Source organism: Carcharodon carcharias, chromosome 9 (assembly GCF_017639515.1).
Source record: "Carcharodon carcharias isolate sCarCar2 chromosome 9, sCarCar2.pri, whole genome shotgun sequence".
Classification (NCBI taxonomy): domain Eukaryota; kingdom Metazoa; phylum Chordata; class Chondrichthyes; order Lamniformes; family Lamnidae; genus Carcharodon; species Carcharodon carcharias.
This window is the reverse complement of record NC_054475.1, coordinates 76,555,270-76,576,008: the sequence shown is the minus strand read 5'-3', so window position 1 is coordinate 76,576,008 and position 20,739 is coordinate 76,555,270. Positions and strand designations below refer to the sequence as shown.

At 43.7% G+C, this 20,739-nt stretch overlaps 1 protein-coding gene and 1 long non-coding RNA gene across 3 annotated transcripts in view; one reads left to right on the top strand and one right to left on the bottom strand.

The window, feature by feature from the left end:
- LOC121282102 (gamma-aminobutyric acid receptor subunit gamma-4-like) overlaps positions 1 to 20,739 on the bottom strand; it is an 885,955-nt gene that overhangs the window by 786,078 nt on the left and 79,138 nt on the right. For both annotated transcript variants that reach the window (XM_041195567.1, XM_041195568.1), the window contains exon 2: positions 11,549 to 11,694. In XM_041195567.1, coding sequence (XP_041051501.1) covers positions 11,549 to 11,694 — 146 coding nt within the window. The remainder of the gene's footprint in view (positions 1 to 11,548; positions 11,695 to 20,739) is intronic.
- LOC121282103 lies at positions 1,611 to 20,531 on the top strand. The gene is made up of 3 exons (XR_005943993.1): positions 1,611 to 1,869; positions 11,319 to 11,505; positions 20,465 to 20,531. It is a non-coding gene; the product is annotated as an uncharacterized LOC121282103 (long non-coding RNA).

Sequence of the window (20,739 nt, the reverse complement as noted above, 5' to 3'; positions counted from 1 at the left end):
GCTAAGTCCTTTTAACTTCCAGGCTGCAGCTAGACCTGAGAAGTCCCTCACACTAATTCAATCAGAAGCGCCATTTGAATGAAACCCATTGCTGATCCTGATCCCTGACTCTGAGCCTCAAATGTGACCTCCGAGTTGAAAAGAAAATAATAGTAATTAGCTTACTCAAATCTCAGGATCTTCAGGACCATCCAAATCCTTAAACAGCAAGCCAGCGGTTAATTTAAATATCTCACTACTCACAACGCTACATCACTGAATTAACCAAATCGGCAGACACTTGATCCATGCAGCCATTGTTAAACATTCTTCTTCTGGGTAAAGTGCTGCTGCCATTTTGTAAAGCCTGCTAAAACCGGTAAGCGCAGGAAATCCATTGTTTTGCAGTGAAGGGCGATGCCACCTTGGAAGCCTGTAAACTCTTAATTCTGTAGCCACTTTAAAAATCTTCAACATGTGTTACAGTCGCAGCTGATGTTATTACTGGACAAGTCAGATCCCAGAAGGGAACTTAGCCTGATGGATCCTAATGCTTTTTTGAAACCGTGGAGGAAAGTTCCTGAACAAATTCACTGGAGTCTGCAGATGAACTTTAAACACAAAGGATAAAACATTTATTATACAAGAAAAATGAATTATAATACACCAGACAAAAAAGTCGGAAAGATACCAATACAAACATAGGAAAATGACTCAAATATTCACAATTCTTTCACCCCAGCTAGATCTTTACAGACACATACAAATTCAGAAAGATAAAACAATTTACCATTCCTATCTTATACTCTAATATTCGGGGTAGGTATGAGTTACATGTGAATTAACAGGCGAACTCTGGTCAGACACACCACACTCCATGGTAAATGACAGATGTGACCAAAACTGATGCTATGGATTTCTCAACAACCCAGCCAGGTGTGTATCACACCGTAAGCCAACCGGTCTCACTGAAACTCTGTCTTTCTCACACTGGTTTCCAATCTCCACATTTGAAAATCTCATCTTTGAATTCTCTCCAAACATTGCTCCCCCTCAGTCAGCTTCAACAAGGATTCAGCTCCAGGGTTTCAATCTCGCTTCCTGAGATTCCTTTCCTCTGGATCACCACATAGACTCAAACTCCACCTTCCAAGCACAATTTCAGTTCTTCGACCAGGCCAAGCAAAACTGCACTGCTCCAAAAGGGTTCCTTTGCCCTTAGGGCCCACAGCACAGAGTCACCACTCTTTGGCTGCCCACTCAGATATTCTGGGCTTCTCTCAAGCCCACTTCTCTTCCAGTCTGCTCCTCACAGCCCTTTCTTTACCTTGCAGCCTTTTCCCCTGCTCGTGTCGTTTATCTTGACTTAACGGGATCTATCTCTGTTCATCTTTGTCCCTGCCTGGGGCTTTCTTATGGGGCCTCTTTCTGTCCCACTCTCTGGTTTGGGACCTTATTCTTCTTTTGGCACCTTCTGCTTGCCAAGTGCTCTGCTTCCTGGAAGCATTCTCACGAATAGCGCTCCAGTTCAGATCAGCTGACCTCGCGTTTCACACCGTTTCACTTTGTTCCTTCTTTTCTCCCCCTTCTGCGCATGTGCACAGAGCTGGATCCCCGCCTGAAGATGTGAAAAGACTAACTGCAGATGTGCAGACCTTTCCTGGTGGGCACATGACTGAAAAGCCTGAGTTTCAGACCCAAAGCTGGTAAAAGAATCCAACTGCACATGGATGGCCATTGTCCGACTGGAACATGCACAGAAAATCCAAAAAAGGCAAAAGGACACGAACTGCACACATGCGATCATTTCCCAGCCAGCACTTGCACAGAAGCCGCGAGGCCCATTGGAAACTATAGCTCCCAAACTGCAACTCACAAACTCAACTTAAGGTCAGTGTCAGAGTTCATTACACAGGAATCAAATTCCACATTTCCAACTACGCAGGGACTTACCCAAGGCCCAGGTCAGTCACAAAATTGGTGTCTTTGAAGGAAAAGATTTTTAGGATACAGCATTGCTTCAGGTTTAAATAAAAAATCAGAAGATGAACAATTTTTGGATCTAAAATTGGCTCAGCAACAGGAAACAAAGGGTAATGGTTGATAAAAGCAAAATACTGTGAATGCTGGAAATCTGAAACAAAAACAGAAAATGCTGGAGAAAGTCAGCAGGCGTAACAGCATCTGTGAAGAGAAAGAAAAACAGAGTTAATGTTTCGATCCATATGGCTCTGAAGAAGAGTCATACGGACTTGAAATGTTAATGCTGTGTTCCTGCTGTTAGACCTACTGAGTTTTTTCAGCATTTTCTGTTTTTGTAATGGTTGATGGATGATTTTGCGAATGAAAAGTGGTTTCCAGAGGTGTTCCACAGGGCTCAGCGTTGGGGCCCTTGCTGCTTGTTGTATATATTAATACTATAGACTTAAACATGGGAGACAGGATTGGGAAATTTGCAGATGACACAAAAATTGGCCATGTAGTTGATAGTAAAGATGGTAGTTGTTGTCTCCATGATGATATCAATGGTTTGGCTGAGTGGGCAGAGAAGTGGAAAATGGAATTCAATTGAGAGAAGTGTGAAGCAATGCATTTGGGGAAATCAAACAAAGCTGGGGAATACACAAAAAATGGGACAATATTGAGAGGGGTAGAAGAAATGAGAAACCTTGGAACGCATGTCCACAGGTCCTTGAAGGTGGCAGGACAGGTGGATAAGGTGGTAAAGAAAGCATATGGAATGCTTTTCTTTATTAGATGGGGTATTGAATACAAACACAGGGATGTAATGATGAAACTGTATAAAATGCTGGTTAGGCCACAGCTGGAATTTTGTGTACGGTTCTGGTCACCATATTACAGGGAGGACATAATTGTTCTGGAGAAAGTACAGAAGAGAATTACAGGAATGTTGCCAGGGTGTGAAAATTGCAGCTATGAGGAAAGATTGAATAGGCTGGGGTTGTTTTCCTTGGAACTGAGGAGACTGAGGGGTGATCTGATTGAGGTGTACAAGATTATGTGGGGCCTAGATAGAGTAGACAGGGATGTCCCATTTCCCCTAGTGGAGAGTAATTACCAGCTTTAAGATTTAAGGTGATTGGTAGAAGGATTTGAGGGGACATTGGGTAAAGAAGTTTTTCATCGAGGGTGGTGGGTGTCTGGATTTCACTGCCTGGATTGGTGGTGGAGGCAGAAACCCTCAACTCATTTAAAAGGCACCTAGTTCTGCATATAAAGTGCTGTAACCTGCAAGGCTACGGACCGGGTGCTGGAAGGTGGGATTAGAATGGGCAGCTAGAATTTTTTTTTGGCTGGCACAGACACGATGGGCTGAATGACTTCTTTCTGTGCTATAACCTTTCTATGGTTCTAATAAGTAAATACACATCTTTATTCATTGGGCCAATTGTAGATTGCATAATTGCACAACAGGAAATTTATGAATCATCCACTGAATTTGAGGAGGTTTTAAAATCCTTTGACTTTATTTCAACTTGAGATCCAATAAAATATTGGAAAGACAGTCCAATTGCCCAGGGAACCTGTCGATTCCTTCATCAATGATCTCTACAGGATGGCAGAGATGTGTGAATATGGAGAGTTAAAGCTTGAGCTCAATCATGGTGGATGATTTATTCTCTGGTCTCCCACGATGATCTTACCCTAGACAAGATAATCCAGCTACTACAACTGTCTGAGCTACATGAGCAAAACAGGACAATCCTAAAGCATGAGATTAAACCATGGGGCAGAAGCCAACCCTCAGTCCAGCTTATCAAGTCACAATGACACACCCAAGTCTGAACTGCCCAGCAGAGCATCCTTGCCAGTGCTGCGGTGTGAAGCACCCTCACAGGAGAGATTAGTGTCTTGTGAGCACAGCCCAACACTTTCACTGTAATAGACAGCGACACTTTGGTAAACTGTGCAAATCAAAACCCCAGCACCAAACAGATAGCCCAAAGGTCTATTCACGAGGTCAAGACCGAAAGCCCAGAAGATACATATTAGTGCTGAGGTCAGAGATGGTTTTTCATTGTGGAATGTTGACATTCTGGTAAATAATCTATAACAAGATTTAAATGAGATTTAGGAGCCAGCAGGACAGTCCTGTCAGACAAGGAACCCTGGCTCAAAGATGTCTGGCTTCGAACGACAGATGCTCCACTTTATGGGGGAGGAGGAATCCAATTTCCAGTCATTGGCATGATCCTGGAACCTGGAATATGATGGAAAGTCGATCATTGAGCAGATGTACATCATCCATAAGCAGCCTTTCTCTCTCCTGAGCAGGGATGTCTGCGTAGTCCTGGATCTCCTCCAGCCAATCACTGTTGTTAGCCAAGCAGGACTGCATGGTTCTGAATGCTCAAACACTAAAGAGTATTCAGACTCGGACTTCACCTTCAAACTCTCTTCTCCCATTATGGAGCAGATTTGCCCATTATCATTCCAGATCCCGGAATGACCCCAATGCTCAGACCAGCCTACGGCCTATGAAATTACCATGGAACCTCCAGAAGCCCCAAGGCCTACTGGGAACTATAGATCCCAAACTGCTACTCACAAGCTTGACTTAAGGTCAGTATTTGAGTTTGTTACACTGGAATCAAATTTCTTATTTCCAACTCCACTGGGACTCACCCAAGGCCCAGATCAGTTACAAAATTGGTGTCTTTGAAGGAAAAGATTTTTAAGATGCAGCATTGCTTCAGGCTTAAATAAAATCAGAAGAGGAATAATTTTTGGATTCAAAATTGGCTCAGCGACAGGAAACAAAGGCTGATGGATGTTTTTGCAAATAGGAAGTGGTTTCCAGTGGCATTCACAGGGCTTAAGTGGTACCAGAGAATGATCAGCGGTCTGAGAACTTTTTACCTCCAGCTATGATGATGGTACAGCTGCTCAGCACAGTAACCATCATTCACACATTACAACTTCCAGCTATCAGGCTGCAACCACCAGGGATGCTGGGGGGAGCAATCTTTCACCTTCGACAACAAAAAGCAGAGGTGAGCATATCACTAAATCTTCCTCTCACAACAGGAACACTCTTCCTCAGCCACAGAGGGCATTGTGAATGGCCCACAGGTAGAAAGAAGAAGGAAAAGCAGCGCCAAGGAGATGAACACCACCCCACAAGAAATGATTGTGGGTAGCAGCAACCATGGATCATTGCAACAACTGGACCAACCAGATTTGGTCAATGGAAGAAAAGAATGAAGACATACCCAAATGTCAATCCAACGTCCAAGCCAACAGTAAGAACCAGAACCAGAACCAGCAGAGCCTGCCACTGTCCCAACAAAATGGTGAACAAGACCACCTGAACCTCTAACTTCAAGGATTTGAAGGGGGGAGATGGGGTAGTGAGAATACTGTGAATATTAATGCTGTAATGGCAAAAATGTGGAATAGCATTAATGTTGTAACAATAAAGTAAATGCATAAGACTTATAACAATGTAAGACTTGAAGTGAACTCATATAGCTCTATATTCATGGGATAAAGACTTGGGGGGAGGTATAGTTTAAGGGTCTGGCACATATAGGGTTACTATGGAACTGAGTACAATACTGCTCACGCAGTGATGTAGGAAGGCACATGACCCAGAGCTAGGGTCATGAGCAATGATATGTTAAGACTTAGACATTGAGATAACTCCATGCCTGTATCCTTTACTGTATATATATATATATATATATATGTATATAGTTGCAAGTAATTAACAAAGACTTGCTGTTAACATTCGGAAAACTATGAAGACTTCTTTAACGAACATGTTCTGTAACCAATCACCATTACAACACACTGAACATCAGTGACATGGTATTCTCATCGTACTGGAAGTGACCTTGAAACATGCCTACATACATGCCATCAATGTCTTAGAGAATGTAACCTAACCTTGAACAAAGACAAGTGCTTGCTCAATGAAAGTAGAATCAAATCCTTTGGCCATGTGTTCATTGGTGAAGGAGTATCCCCTGATCCACAGAAAGTTGAAGCCATCTCAAATGCTGTGGATCCTACAAGTGTGTAGGAAGTCCGGAGTCTGCTAGGATTCATTATGTACTGTTGTTGCTTCATCCCTGACTTCAGTACGCTATCTCCCACCATGCTCCCCACCACATAATCTGACAAGCGGGAGTGGACTGCATCACACAGCCAAGATGTATGCCAGATCAAACAGTGGGTGGCAAGAAGTTGTACAAATGCTTATTTTGACTCTAAGAAAACCATGCAGTTGGTCATGATGCAAGCCTGTTTGGCTTAGGTGCAGTTCTCATGCAAAAGAAAAGGCAGGGAAGCCATCAACTGATGTGATGGCAAGCCGATCACTAACACCCATAGAGCAACATTCTTCATAGAGAGAGAAGCATCCTGAATCACATGGGATATCTTACACTTTCATCTCTACTTGAATGGAAGTGAATTTGGTTATTATTTCAATTATAGACCACTGGTAAGCTTGTTCAACAATCTGCATAGCAAACCACCTACTCAAATGAGTGTTGGATACTCAAGCTACAAGAGTAGAGTTCCATGTTGATCATCAGCCAGATAAGCTCAACCGAGTGGATTATATTTCATGGCATCCGATGCTGACAGTCAGTCCGACTCATCTTAAAGAAAAGATTGCCAATCAACACCCTAACTACATAAGCCTAAATGTTGTGCCAAAGTTGCTAAAACTAGCTGACATCAACATAGCAACAAAACAGTCATGAGGCATTGTAACTATGTATGGTGGCTATGGAATCATGAAACTGGAAAGACGTGATTGAGAGAGCATCTACAAACAAAATAGCTTACACACTGCAAGGTCCTCATAATGTTCAACATGAGCTCACTGTTACAACCACTACTGATCTGGTGTTACACAACAACTGCAGTATGATTCCACAATCATTGAGGGAATGTGTTGTCAATATAGCACATGGAATTATCAAAACCAAACAACTCCTTCGGGAAAAGGTAAGGTTCCGAGAAATTAATCACATTGTAGAACACAGACAATCAGTGCCATGTCAAACAACCACAATGAGAAATCTTTGCGACCATTCCAAGATGTCTGAACTGCCTCCTGGACCATGGATTGAAGTTGGTGTTGGTTTTGCAGGCTTGCCCACTGGTGGAATGTTTACTTGTTATCACTGATGACTGCAGTAGATTCCCAGTTAAAGGAATAGTTACATCTGCTTCAACAAAAGTAATCATCCCAAAGCTTAATCAGATTTTTGCTTTGTTCATCATTTCTCACCATTTGAGAAATTCCAATGAATTCAATAAATTCTTGAACTATCTGGGCTTCTCTGTTTGGAAAATCACACCCTGCTAGCCAAGTGCTAATGAGGCAGTCAAGAGATGTGTGCATACCTTGGAAAAGGCGATATGTGCAGCTGTAGCTGACAGCAAGTGGAAGTAAGAACTGTATCACTTTCTTCGCAATTACACAGTGACTCCTCACTTTACTACTAGACAGCCTCCAGGAACTTTCATCTTTGCACATCCTATGTGTACATAGCTCTGCGGAGTAGCTCAGGAAGTTAGTGATCAACACATATGCAGACACGATTGAGAACAGAAGGATCAAGTGAGAGAAAATGCAAAGCAAAACTCTGAAATTCAGAGCTACTCCGCTAAAGCCAAGGAAGTGCTTCTGAAAAGTGGTGTTATGTTGGAAAGCAAACAACTCCCTATGACAACAGCTATTTGTTGTGGCCCACACAAAAGGATCAATGATCGCTGCTAAGCGCGGTTCTCAAAGCATCACATGAAACATATCATTCTTCAAAGCACTGAAAACACCATCCATAAGCACTGAATCCAAGTTAGTTATCAACATTTCAGATGAAAAACATGAGGGAAATGAGACCACACCTGTTTTAACATTTTTTATTATTCATTCATAGGACATGGGCTTTGTTGTCCAGGCCAGCATTTATTGCCCGTCCCTAACTGCTCTTGAGAAACTTAGTGGGCTTAGACAATATTCTACTCAAAAGAGAAGGCTAGAATTACGTGATTATGTTATGAAGTGAACTTATGACACTGGGCTGAATTTTATATGCCCCCACTGTTTCCCTATGGGGGCATGTAAAATAGGGTGGGTGCCCAACCCACCACCTTCCTGTCCATCCCTGAGCTCTCCCCCATAATTCAGGCAGTAGGCAGCCCATCCACCATATTTAAATGAATAATTAAGGGTCAGTTAGGTTTTTCATCAAGCCAGTTGACCCAGATAATACGCTGTTCATGCCATTGTATGTTAAGCATGGGCAGCAGGGCGGGAGTGGGAAACCTGACTTTTTTTTAAAGGGAGGGGGGGTTGCTCTTGGGGAGCTGCTGATTGCCAATCACAGGACGGCCTCCCTTTGGTTGAAAAACCCTCCTTCCACCCATGCTCTCCCTTAAACGCAGGCACTCCCAACTGGCTCCTCTCTCTAACCTACCCAAGTCCTCCTAGCCCAAGACTCTGGACTTACCAGCTCCATGGGCCTTGATCTTCATTTCCTTCTGCAGTCCCAGGCACAGTCAGCCAATCAGATTTGCCAGCAGCTCCAGAGGGTGGGCTTCCACCCCCAATGAGTGGCGGTCATCCTACTTAGCCTTGATTAGCCTGCCCTGCATTGCTTTATGGCTGCAGGGCAGGTTGGTGTGGAGCATGTTGACATCATACTGACGATGTCTCTGGGGGTGGGGGGGTGTGAGGAGGAGCGTGCCACCTGCCCTCCCCCCTCCCCACCCTCACCACCACCCCACTCCATATTGTTCAGCCCAATACATCTGAGAAGTTACTTAAAAATGAAGATAAAAGCAAAATACTATGGATGCTGGAAATCTGAAATAAAAACAAAGACAGCTGGAAAAGCTCAGCAGATCTGAAAACATCTGTGGAGAGAAACACAGTTAACATTTCGAGTCCGTATGACTCTTCATCAGAACTCCTGTCAGACCTGCTGAGTTTTTCTAGCTATTTTTGTTTTTGTTAATTAAAAATGAAAATAGGTTTCACAGGTGCATAATGTGCTAAGTGCTGCCGCACAGTTTCATGCTGGGTGGGCCTTAATTGGCCCACCAGCATGAAATCACTGTCTGGCCCCGATCGTGGGTGGTGGTCAGCCTCCTGAACCCTCTGCCCAATCCCACTGAGCCCACCTGATGAGGGTAAAGTCCTCCCCTATATTTCTTCACTACAGGAGCCTGGCCACAAATTTGTCTGAAAAAACCAGAAACTTCCAACCTCCATTTGTCTCCAAGGAACTAAGAGAGAATCCTTCAGGAGTCCTGCAATACTTTTCAACCTCCATCTTAACGGGCTGGTTAAAAATAAGTGACTTGTTTCCCATTACTCTGTTCATAATCTAACTGCACGTTAAATCTCTAGGAAGGGTCTATTCTTCTGTGTGTACACATCCGTGTGTTTGGGGATTGGTTTCTGTTGCGTTTAAATTTGGGTTTTGTGGAAGTAAGTGTTTATCCTTTCTTTTGATTTAAACTTACAAGAAAGCCGGTTCATGTCTGTTCTTTAAAGTCACAGCACTCAAAAAGGTTTAAAAAAAATTCCTTCTCAAAGAACCTTGTTGTGGTCAACCAAGAGGTGGGCCAAGAGGGAAAATAACCCACCACTTCTCCCCATCCGAAACACTGTTTTCATTGTATATAACTGAGGGCATTGTTAATTTAATAGAAAAGTTAGAATATACAAGAACATTGGTGGTGAAGTATAATGTTTATATTATGCTTAAATTTATTGTTTATGCTTTTGGAAACAAATCATTGAAACATGCTGTGCCTCTCATTTACCAAGAAGGTGAGGGATGTAGTGTATTCAAAATTGATCGGATGCCACATCAAAGATTACTACGCACATTAAGAGCTCATGGTGTAGTGGGTAAAATATCGGCATGGAGAAAAGATTGGTTAGCTAAGAGGAAGCTGAGAGCAGGGATAAATGGGTCTTTTCCGGGCTGGCAAGCTATAACCAGCGGAGCCACAGGAATCAATGCTAGTGTCTCAACAATTTACAATCTGCATCAATGACTTGGATGAAGCAATTACATTTATGGTAGCTAAGTTTGCAGGTGACACCAAGATAGGTAGGAAAGTAAGTTGTCAAAAGGAGGAAAAGAGCCTACAAAGAGATATAGATAGGTTAAGAGGGTGGCCAAATATCTGACAAATAGAGTAAATGTGGATAAATATGAGCTAGTCCCCTTTGGCAGGAAGAATAGAAAAGCAGTATCTTATTTAAATGGAAAGAGGCTGCAGAACTCTGAGGTACAGAGGGATCTGGGTGTCCTGGTACATGAATCACGACAAGTTAGTTTGCAATATAAAAGTTGGGAAGTTTTACTGCAGCTGTACAGGGCCTTGGTGAGACCACATCTGGAGTACTATCTACAGTTTTGTTCTCCTTATTTAACAGAAGACAAAATTGAGTGAGAAGCAGTTAAGGGAAGGTTCACTCGATTCATCCCTGGGATAAAGGATTATCTTATGAAGAAAGGTTGAACCGTTTGGGCCTACGCCCACTGGAGTTTGGAAGAATGAGAGGTGATCTTATTGAAAAATATAAGATCCTGAGGGAACTTGATAGGATGGATACCGGGAGGATGTTTCCTCTTGTGGGGAGACTAGAACCAGTCTCGTTTAAAACACCATTTAAAAATAAGGTGGAGATGAGGAAAAATTTTTTATCTCAGAGGGTCATTATTCTATGGAATTCTCTTTCCCAGAAAGCAGTGAAGACTGGGTCAGTGAATATTTTCAGGGTAGAATTATATGGATTTTTGATATAGAAGCGAGTCAAGGGAAACAGGAAATTTGAGACCACACTCAGATCAGCCATGATCTTATTGAATGCCAAATTCATCAAATGGTCTACTCCTGCTCCTAAATCCTATGTTCCTATGTACCCTTTAACATCCCATCTAATCTAATCCACACTCCTGCTCACTTCCTCGCCCTTTAAGATGTCACCCAGTCTAATCGCACTCTCCTCACCCCTCACGTCATTCAATATTCCTCTTTTTCACTTGACTACCTAATTGTTTTAAGAAATAATTAATAGACTCGCCTTAAACAGCTGTTTGTCAAAAACAATGCCACATCCTAATCACCCTAAGTGTGAAGTAAATTTATTTTAATTTCCTTTTTAATTATTTGTTGTGATAATGTGTAACTTGTTTCCAATTATTAATGTCTTACCGGCCAATGATAATATGTTCTCACCTGATCATAATCCTCCATATTTTGGATGATCTCTCTCAGTTTGGCCCTTAACTAGTTTCAGTAAAAAAAAGCCTAACTTTTTATTCCTTTCTTCACAGCTTGAAGTCGCCCCAGCTTTGTCAATGCACTCTATCTCTTGTCCATTGCATTCTTTCTTTGCTTGGACTAGAAGTGGACACAACCTAAATGCAGTCAAAGAAAGGGTTAGATAATCCCAGGACTACCAGTCTCGCAGTATGAATGCTGCTCCTTAGCTCTCTGCACTACACATATGATGAGAACTGGGTGAGTCTGCCTGATAATCAGCTCTAACAAATCTCTCACTTACTTCCAACATCTGGCCGCAGTTTGTTGTCATACCCACTCAGCAGTGAGTTCAGAATGTGTGTTGCATCTGGGTCTTGAGATTTTGGAGCCAGAACCCATGTCTTGTTCACCCCAACCTCATCATCATCTTCATCTTCAATTCTGCTGCTGTGAACAGAGATAGAAAAGGAATATTTTAGAAATTGAAGAGCTTGCTCAGTGTAAACTCTTGCTAACAGCAGTCACAGGTCCAGCTCAAGAGCAGTGTGTGTTGCTTCAATGAAATTTCTATGCATTTTCCTGATTGGCGAGTAACAATTTGGACCCAGGCCAGGATTTTATGGCCCGGCCATGGCGTGTCTCCCCCTGGTGGAGGCAGCGAGCCATTTAAAGCTCCATTCAGTTCAGTGGGACTGTAATACCCTGTCGCGTGGGAGGGGCTGTAAAATCCTGGCCCCAAGCCCTAGGTATCAATGCCTCAGGGCTCAGGATCATAGAATGGTTACAGCACAGAAGGAGCCCATTCAGCCCATCATGTCTGCATTGGCTCTCTGCAAGAGCAACTCACCAAGTCTTGCTCCCCTCCCTTTTCCTCGTAGCCCTTCAATATTTTTCTCTTCTGATAATTGTCCAATATTCTTTAAAAGTCCATGATTGAATCTCACTGCACCACACCCTAAGGCAGTGCATTACAGATCCTAACCACTTGCTCTGTAAGAAAACTTTTCCTCTTGTTCCTGTTGGTTCTCTTGCCCACCAACTTAAATCTGTGTTTTTTAAACATATACTTACTGGGATGTTGCCTACCCCTCATTTCCCTTGAACTGAGTAACTTGTTAGGCCATTTCAGAGGGCAGTGAAAAGTCAACCACGTTGCTGTAGGTACATATAGACCAGACCAAGTAAGGATGGCAGATTTCCTTCCCTAAAGGATATGGGTGAATGAGATGGGCTTTTACAGCAATCAATAATAGTCACCATTACTAAGACTAGCTTTATATTTCAGATTTATTGATTGAATTTAAATTCCATCAGCTGCTTTGGTGGGATTTGAACCTACAACTCTGGGCTTCTGGATGAGTAGGTCAGTGACATTACCACTCTGCCACCATATTTCCCTGTGTCTGCTAATTCTTGATCCTTCCACTAATGGGGAAAGTTTCTTCATACCTACTCTGTCCAGGGCCCTCATGATTTTGAACACCTTTATCAAATCTCCTCTCAACTTTTTCTTATCTAAGGAGAAGAGTTACAGCTTCTCCAATCTATCCATGTAAATCATGCTCCTTAGCATTCGAAACATTCCCATGATTTTTTCTGCACCACCTCTAAAACCTTCACATTCCTCCTCAGAATGTGAGCTGATCTGTGAGACAACACTTCCCACACCCACCTCCCCATCCCCCACTATGCCCCATAAAAGGAGTAATCAATTCTTTAAGAAACTGAATTGACATCTGGTCTCAGAGTGAGGCATAGAGGCAGACTGAGCAGGTGGGGATGGGGGTTTGGCTGAGGGACTGAATGGGTCAGGAAGGTGAGGGGGAATATAGAAGATGGAAGGGATGTGGGTCTTGAGAGTGGAGGTTTGAGGGGTTGAGTGTGTGATTGGGTGAGGGGAATGGAGAAGCTGAGAGAATGGAGGGGGTGAGGGAGGGAGTGAGTGTGAGGAGTTGGAGGCCGTGAAGGGTAAGGGGTTGTCTGCAGGGAACAGGTTAATAACTTAATAGTGATAGGCGAGTTTGTGGACTGCATTGATCAAAGATTACCAAAGAGTTGGGCCAATTCTGAATGAAAGTGATCCTCTTGTGGAAGGGCATGCCTGTGATACAAATGAGTACTTTGGATCTGTCTTCACTAGGGAAGATGTCGCTGCCAGTGTTACAGTAAAGGAGGAGGAAGTAATAATATTGTATAGGATAAAAGTAAAGATGAGATACCCAAAAGGGCTCAAATTGGAAAAAGTCAACTGGCCTGGATGGAATGCATCCCTGGTTGGGAAGAAAGAATGGAAGTTTCAAGGCTCTGGCCACAATCTTCCAGAGAGCTGAGATGTACCTACTCGTGTTGATGAAGGTGGTGGAAGAGCTGAAAAGTCTGCTTTTTGGAAAAGGAGGTTTGGATTATTAGCATTATTTATAGATGCAGTGAATATAAAAGCAAGGAAGTCATGCTAAGCCTTTAGAAATCCTGGCTAGGTCGCAGTTGGAATATTGTATTCAAGTCTGGGAATCATACTTTAAGGAGGATGTCAAGGCCTTAGAAGTTGCACAAGGATAATTACTAGAGAGTTATAAGAAGCTCTAGTTACTTGAAGAGGCTACAGAAACTGTGGCTATTCTCTTTAAAGCGGAGAAGGTTAAGGGTCAACTTAATAGCTTTGCTCAAAATGTTTGGTTTGGATGAGTAATAAGGAGTCCCTAAGGGTAAGTTGCTCCATGTTGGATATAGGTGTCCCATCCAGAAGGTAAATAAATATATATGTCTATATCATCCTGGCTACTTTATAAAATTATTATTCTGTTTTTTCGTTAAAACTGACAAATGGTTGGACTGATAAAATGGTCGGTGCTGACCAGAATGGTAGTTCTTGAAATTTCTGAGCAGTTTGAACATGGACAAAGGCTGACACATTAACCCCCTGGAATTTAACACTCCTGGCATTGTAGAAATATTCCAGCCAAGCCAACACAATGGACAGTAGACAAGACAACTGCACCAGCTGGCTATGGACAAAGGCTAAGCTATTTGTGACTCGTCGTCAATGTTGTGCTAATGGTTCTACACTTACTTCCTCCAAACACAATGGGTTAGCTGAATAGCTCAACCTGAAACCACCCATAACATGACCAAGACTTGAGCTGTTTTAATTGCTTCAGTTATACATCTTTCGGAGTCTACTGTTTAACATCTGATGGGCAGGCCATGCAGAAGCAAGCTCTGGCCAGGTTGGACAAATGCCCCCCATCTATCCTGGCTCTGTTGGGAAGATTTTGTACTATTGCCTACAGAACTGACTCAATCTCTGCGTGCCTACTTCATCTTGGGACATCAACACTACCGGAAAAGTGAATCTTACACCAGTGGTCTTCAGCCAGCTGAACTCTGCGAAAGAATTCCTCATTGGTCTTTTATTCTGGACTCACGTGAAACCATTATTCTTATTTTTATTTAGGTCTCTGCCCTGAACCACTTTCTCTCCCTTATCCCCCTTTTATCATTTGAATGCAAAAAGTGGCAGACATTGTAAAACCCCCTTCTCAAGTTTTGTGTGTGTGTGTGTGTGTGTGTAAAATAAATCAAACTTTTTATTTTACCTCATCTCGAGTTTGCTGTGGGGTTATTAATCGAGGATTGGATCACTTGATAACTGAAGGGTTGAGCCACTGTACTGGTATTCCAGAGACCCAGGGTAATCTTCTGGGAACCTGGGTTTGAATCTCACCACAAAAGATGGTGAAATTTAAATTTAATTTTTAAAAAATCTGGAATTAAATGTCTGATGATGACCATGAAACAATTGTTGATTGTTGAAAAAAACCATCTGGTTCACTGATGCCCTTTGGGGAAGGAAATCTGCTGTTATTACCTGGTCTGGCCTACATGTGACTCCAGAGTCACAGCAATGTGGTTGACTCTTAACTGCCGTCTGAACAAGGGCAGTTAGGGATGGGCAATAATTGCTGGCCTAGCCAGCGACGTCCACATCCCATGAATGAATTTTAAAAAACATACACCACCATTTGGAAAAGCGTTTTTCATTTTTTACTTCCCTCTTTACGTTTATGGACTTTTACACACATACACAAAACTTGAGAAAGGGGTTTTGCAACGTCTGCCACTTTTTGCAGTCATACAATAAAAGAGAGATAAGGGAGAGAAAGTGGTTCAGGGCAGAGAACTCAATAAAAATAAGAAATGAGTGGAGAAATCAGGGCTGTTCTAAACTAACCCCCCTCCTGACCATTACAGAAATAGGGAGCTCATATCTGAGACTCATTCAATTTGAATTTGACCAGAGTCCAGGTTAAGAGACGAGCCAAATTAGAGGTAAAAGAGCCAATTGGAAACCAAAAGACGGAAACTCAGTGGCTGGAATTAATTTTAAGATAAGTAAGTTACCACAGCAAATCCCTTGTCCTAACATGAAGAAAATGGCAATGTTTGATGCCCCAAATGTTTGTTCAGCAAAAGAATTTAAACAGGGAAAGTTTGGAGACCCTTAGCGCAGATCAATTAAAAGCTGCAGCTCAGGAGATACAGTTCAAATTGCCCAGCAATTCCAAAAGAAAGAAACTAATCCTGATGTTGGTGGAAGGTCTGGATCTGACGTTACCAGTAGAGCAGTCAGATGAAGAGCTCAATCATGACTCCAAATCCCATCCACTAGCCGATTTCAAGCTGGCAAAGATTAAATTGGAGCTAGAATTTCAGAAGAGGGAAAGAGAGAGAGAAAGGGAAAGAGGGAAAGAGAGCAAAGGAACAGGAAAGGGAGAGAGAATTCCAGCTCCAAAGATTGGAAAAGGAGCTAGCAGCTCGAAGGGAGAGAGAGGCCTGACAATTGGAAGCTGCAGGGGAAAATCTCTCTTTATCCGGCAGCATCCCCTATCCCGCTAACCCAGAGCTGCTTTTTGAAGCCCTCAAGCATCCGAGATTTCTTCCCAGTTTGAAGAGAGTGATGTGGAGTCATTTTTTATCATCTTTGAGAAAATAGCAGGACAGGTAAAATGGCTCTCAGAGATCTGGACATTTTTAATTCTAGGGCAGCTGTCAGGGAGAGCCCAATAGGTCTACTCCATGTTGCTTTCTGAGGTGCCCCTGAATTATGAGCAGACGAAGGCTGCCATCCTAACTGCCTACGAGTTAGTCCCAGAGTCATACCGCTAACAATTCCAGAACACTCATAAGAAGCCCACACAAACTGCATCGAGTTGAACGGCTGAAACAAATCACATTTGTCCAATGGATAAGATTCCTAAAAATCCCATGACTAGTTCTGTTGGAGAAATTCAAAAACTGCCTCCCCTCCAACCTGCGAATGCACCTCGAGGAGCAGAGAATCCTACAGCCCAAGGTGCAACTGTCACATCAGACAGCTATAACTTCACCCATAGGCCTGGAAACCCAGGCGGATCCTTTCCAAGCTATACCCCTGAGCATTGGAAAGGTAAGCACCCAGAAAATAAAACACAAAAGAAAGTGGGAGAAACCCCCAGGCAGCACGAAAGGAGAATTCCCGGAGGCCGGTGTAGTCTTCCTGCAACAAAATAGGCCATTCCAGACCCGCATGCTGGAGATTGAGAGCCAAGCCATTTGGTCTAGTAGGGCTTCACATGAGTAATCCCCCAATGGGAAGTGCAGCAGAGCAGGCAGAGCCTTTCGCTATAGAAACTTACCCTGTGGAGGGCATGGCACGCTGTTTGTCTGAGTCAAACTCCCAGAGAATTTCCGGAGTTTTGTCCATTCAGGAACAGTGCCCCGCTACACGTCCCAAAACATGAGCAAGTCCCTGGTACTGCTTTGAGACACAGGGACCACTCAGTCCTTAATGTTGGAGGGAAATTTAAACCTACCCCCTGAGTTGTCCCTGAAGGCCAAGCACTGTTCAGTGGAGTGGGAGGAGGATCCCTCCATAAGGTCCACATGGCGTGTGACCTTGTTTCAGGCCTCATTACAGTAGGAATTGGCCCAGAACCACTGTTAGCAGGAAACAATTTCTTCCTTGGGGATGATTTGACTGGCAGCCAGGTGTTAGCCAGCAAACGAAAAGAGGCCAACATCAGCCAGTCGAAATCTGCAGAAGGGCAGAAAGCTGGAGAAGTCCTGAGGCCCAAAAGGGTAAGATAGCACGCATAGACCTTGAGCGAGTGCTGCTCGAAGGTAGCAAGGTCAAAGCCAGGCCAGAAGAATTAGAAGAGGTCTAGAGAAGGCCCCAAGAATCTGAAATCCACTCCCCAAATATCCCAGGATTAAATTGGGACAAGGGAAGCATGAGAGTAGGGAGAGGAATAGTGAGGGAGATGCCCCATGTTGCCGAAAAACCTGAAGGAAGGTCGGTTATTCAGCCTGGAAAGGAAAATGGTAAGAACTTGACTGAAGCATGACTGGCAGGAACCTTCTTTCCAACATTAATTAGGGAAAAAAGGAGTTCCCAAACCAATGAGCAGATGGAGTGAGATGCCTCCCCCTGTTGAAAAGACAGAAGGCAGTGTAGCTGGAACTGCGCCTCCACATGAGGGCAGAAGGATTTCAAGGGACATGGAACAAGCTACGAGAGCACCCACACCAAGCCAAAGGTCCCAGCCAGGAGGCCATTGATTGGTTTGGCCTGAGGCTGTATGGCAAATTTAAATATGGACCAGAAAGGTTCCCAAACTGGCACAGAAAGAGAGAGGATGATGCCTCACTTATTTGAAAAGCCACCAGCAGGTACAGCAAGAGCTGACCACCCATCAGAGGGCAGTAATGTCCAAAAAGATATGAAGTCTACCACGCCCCCCCCCCAAACTACTCAGCAGAGGGACCCCGACCAGATTGGCCCCCATGCTCACCCACGATCATGCAGAAGCACAAGATGACCAGACAGAATTCACTACCTCCTTTAAAATGATCCAGAAACCCCAAACAGGCTTCAGCACTGTAGCCCTCTCCGGTATGGATGCAGGAGAGGCCCTTGCCAGAAGGCCATCTTCCTATCGTCCTGGTCCAGAAAGACTGGCCCAAGTTCTGGAGCCATCTGCCCACCTGTTGCCATGCCAACCCAAAGCACCTAGCAACAAATGCTGGAACTCTTCAGTTGTGCTAGCGCCTCAACCGGACCCTGTCCCAGAATCCCCGAAAGTGCACAGCTCCCTTTAAAACACCCCATTCTCCTGACCCTCACTTTACCCACAGTCCCTGGGTCTGAACATATGAACCCCCAGGTTACTAAAGTGGACACCAGCAGCTAGGCTGGACAAGAGCAGCTCAGCCCTATGACTCCAGGGCCCATCACCCAAAGAGTGAGATGTCCAGCATTGCCCTGTGGATTAACACCCCCTGAGGGCTAACCACCCTGTAAAACCCCTAGACCCTTTGAAAATAATTAATCAGGAGATAGGAATGTCTGACCCCCATCACAGGTAAGTCAGAGCTCTAGCACTGAATAGACTTCCCCAGCCGGAGGGAGGCAGTGGCATAGTGCTACTGTCATTGGACTGGCATTCCAGAGACCCAGGGTAATGTTCTAGGGGTTTGAATCCCACCAGGGTGAAATTTGAATTCAATAAAAATCTGTCTGATAAAGACCACAAATCAATTGCCAGATTGTTGTAAAAAGCCACTGGTTCATTAATGCCCTTTAGGGAAGGAAATCTGCTGTCCTTACCTGGTCTGGCCTACATATGATTCCAGACCCACAGCAATGTGGTTGGCTCTTAAAATGCCCTCTGAACAAGGGCAATTAGGAATGAACAAAAAAATGCTGGCCATGCCCACAGGCCACAAATGAAAAAAAGGCAGGTGAGTTTCAAACCCTCCCAAGTTACCTAAACCTTCCCAAATCCCAGGGCTGGACAATGCCATGTCCACGGTTTAAATCACAAAAAGAAAATGCAGCAGGGAACATTTCCCTGCTAACTGTGTCTGGTGTGCATTGTGAATGAGAGAACGCATGTATACTTCTTCACTTTCTATTCTCCTCTCTCCAAGACCATGTAAAGAAATATGAAATGTGATATGAACGTCTATATCAGCCTGGCTACTTTATAAAATTATAGCTTTTTTTAAATGGACAAATGGCTGGACTGCTAAGATGGCTGCCACTGACCACATGATGGTCGGTCTGGAAGTTTTTGAACCCCTGGATATTCAATGACCATCGCTGAATCTCCCACTATCAACATCCTGGGGGTTACCATTGACCAGAAACTGAATTGGACTAGCCATATAAATACTGTGACTACAAGAGCAGGACAGGGGTTGGGAATCCCGCAATGAGTAACTCATCTCCTGACTCCCCCAAAGCCCATCTAGAAGGCACAAGTCAGGAGTGTAATGGAATACTCTCCACTTGCCTGGATGAGTGTAGCTTCCACAACACTCAAGAAGCTTGACACTGTCCAGGACAAAGTAGCCCGCTTGATTGTCAACACACCCACAAACATTCACTCCCAACACCGCCAATGCACAGTGGCAACAGTGTGTACTATCTACAAGATGCACTGCAGGAACTCACCAAGGCTCCTTAGACAGAATCTTCCAAACCCACAGCATCTACTATCTAGAAGGACAAGGGCAACAAACACATGGGAACACCACCACATGCAAATTCCCCTCTGAGCCACTTACCATCCTGACTTGGAAATATATCGCCATTCCTTCACCGTCGCTGGGTCAAAGTCCTAGAACTTACTCCCTAACAGCACTGTGGGTGTACCTGCATCTGTAGGAGTTTAAGAAGGTAGCTTATCACCACCTTCTCAAGGGCAATTAGGGATGGGCAATAAATGCTGGCCAGCCAGCGACACCCAAATCCCATGAATGAATTTTTAAAAAGCTAACACCTTGGATTGTATGAACATTCCAGCTAAGCCAACACAAAGGATAGTAGATGAGACGCCTGCACTAGCTAGCTATGGGCAAAGAAAGAGCTATTTGTGACTCCTCATCTCCAACATTGTGCTAATGGTTCTACACTTACCTGCTCAAAACAGAATGGGTTTTAACAAGAGGCCTCGTTAGCTGAGAAGCTCAACCCAAAACCACCTGTTACATGACCTAGGCTGGAGCTGTTTGAATTGTTCTAGTTATGCAACTTTTGAATTCTCTCTTCAGTCTACTGTTTAACATTTGTTGAGCAGGCCATACTGGCAATACTGGCAACAGGCAATACCAGATTTGACAATTGGCCCCCATCTAACCTGACTCCACTGAGAAGATTTTGTACTATTGCCTACAGAACTGATTCAATCTCTTCGTGCCTACTTCATCTTGGGACATCAACACCACCGGAAAAGTAAATCTTACACCATCAGTCTTCAGCCAGCTGAACTCTGCGAAAGAATTCCTCATTGTATTTTGATTCTGGATTCCAGACTCATGTGAATCTTCTTATTTTTATCGTGGTCTCTGCCCTGAGCTCCTTTCTCTCCCTTTTCCCTCTTTTATTGTATGAGTGCAAAAAGGGGTGGACATTGCAAAACCCCTTTCCCATGTTTTATATGTGTGTATAAA